This window comes from Anopheles bellator, unplaced genomic scaffold (genome assembly GCF_943735745.2).
Source record: "Anopheles bellator unplaced genomic scaffold, idAnoBellAS_SP24_06.2 scaffold02661_ctg1, whole genome shotgun sequence".
Taxonomy (NCBI): Eukaryota; Metazoa; Arthropoda; class Insecta; order Diptera; family Culicidae; genus Anopheles; species Anopheles bellator.
The window spans coordinates 1-1,224 of NW_026686783.1; the positions used below are offsets into that span (position 1 = coordinate 1).

Consider the following 1,224-nt stretch of genomic DNA (forward strand, 5'->3'; position numbering starts at 1 on the left):
CCCAGCGAGACTGCAGTAAAAGTTTTGACAAATGTTCCGGGGCCCCACACGACCCCATAGCCCGGCGCCGGCTTCGTCGTTTTGCACGTGTCGAGTTTGTCAATGTTTCGACTTGGTTCGGGTTATGATAGGTCGCATGCTCGGTGGACTCACTGGACGATAAACATCGCTGGCGGCGTCAGTTTGGAACGGCTTTTTTTTCGTTACTTCTGGTCGGCTTGCGTCCGGGGATGGGGAGTTCTGCCGCCAGCTGACCTTAGACCGTGGGTTACAGTTTGATGCAGTTCGCCGTGTCCGCCGCCGCGGGTTTGTTGATGGTGCGCAAATGTGCGCACCGGAACGGCACGTGTGCGCAACTAAAACAAAAATACGTTACGTTTGGGGAAGCTCGACGAGGAAGCTTTTAAATTGGGTGGCCACCGTCCTTCGCGCAGCATTTCGTTTAATTAGTTCGTCCGGTTGGTGTTGCGCTGCGAATGCAGGCGTTTCGACGACGATGATGATGGTACAACGACCGCTCTCGTTGCTAGTGTTCGAGGTGAACGTGATCGTGCTGCTGATGCTGGACTTCGGATCCACCGAGGCCGTGCCGCAGGTGAACCACTGGCACCACCCGAGCGCTGGCCACACGCACCCCATGTACCAGGCGTGCCTCAGTGACTATCCGTGTGAGCCGAGCTATTTGTGCGACTTTTACGAGTGCGACGAGGACGAAGCGGACGATTCGGAGCAAATCTGTGGTTCGGAAGAAAACGAGTCAACCAGCAGCGAAGAGTGCGGGGAAACGACGGTAACCACGACGACCGCTGCACCGACCACGTCAACGAAGACGGAAACCACGACTGTTCCTACAACAACAACCACAACGACTGAATCTACAACAACGACCACAAGCAAAACTAGTTCAACAACGGACAGTCCAACAACTGAAACTACTGCGTCCACTGAGCCTACAGCCACAACTACGACACGTAGATGGAGAAAAAAACACAAACATCGGTTTTCTAAGTACACCACAAACGATGCAACTACGTCTACCTCGCCGAGTGTTACTGTCACTGAGCCTACTACGTCCAGTTCTTTTGAGACGACTGAACCGGCTGGATCCGACTCGTCGGATTCACCAGAGTCCAATGAGTATACCACACCTCGGAGAAAACACAAGCCGTGGAAACGGCCCAAGCCTACTGAAACCTCTGATGAGTCTAAATTCGATTCGGTGGA

The 1,224-nt window shown here is 53.8% G+C and overlaps 1 protein-coding gene across 1 annotated transcript; it reads left to right on the forward strand.

Annotated features, from left to right (window-relative positions):
* Positions 1-496: 496 nt before the first annotated feature.
* Positions 497-971, forward strand: LOC131214824 (uncharacterized; the record flags this gene model as incomplete). The annotated part of the gene is made up of 1 exon (XM_058209157.1): positions 497-971. A coding segment is annotated over exon 1 (475 nt), but the record flags the coding sequence as incomplete, so codon positions are not given.
* Between the last annotated feature and the right edge of the window lie 253 nt (positions 972-1,224).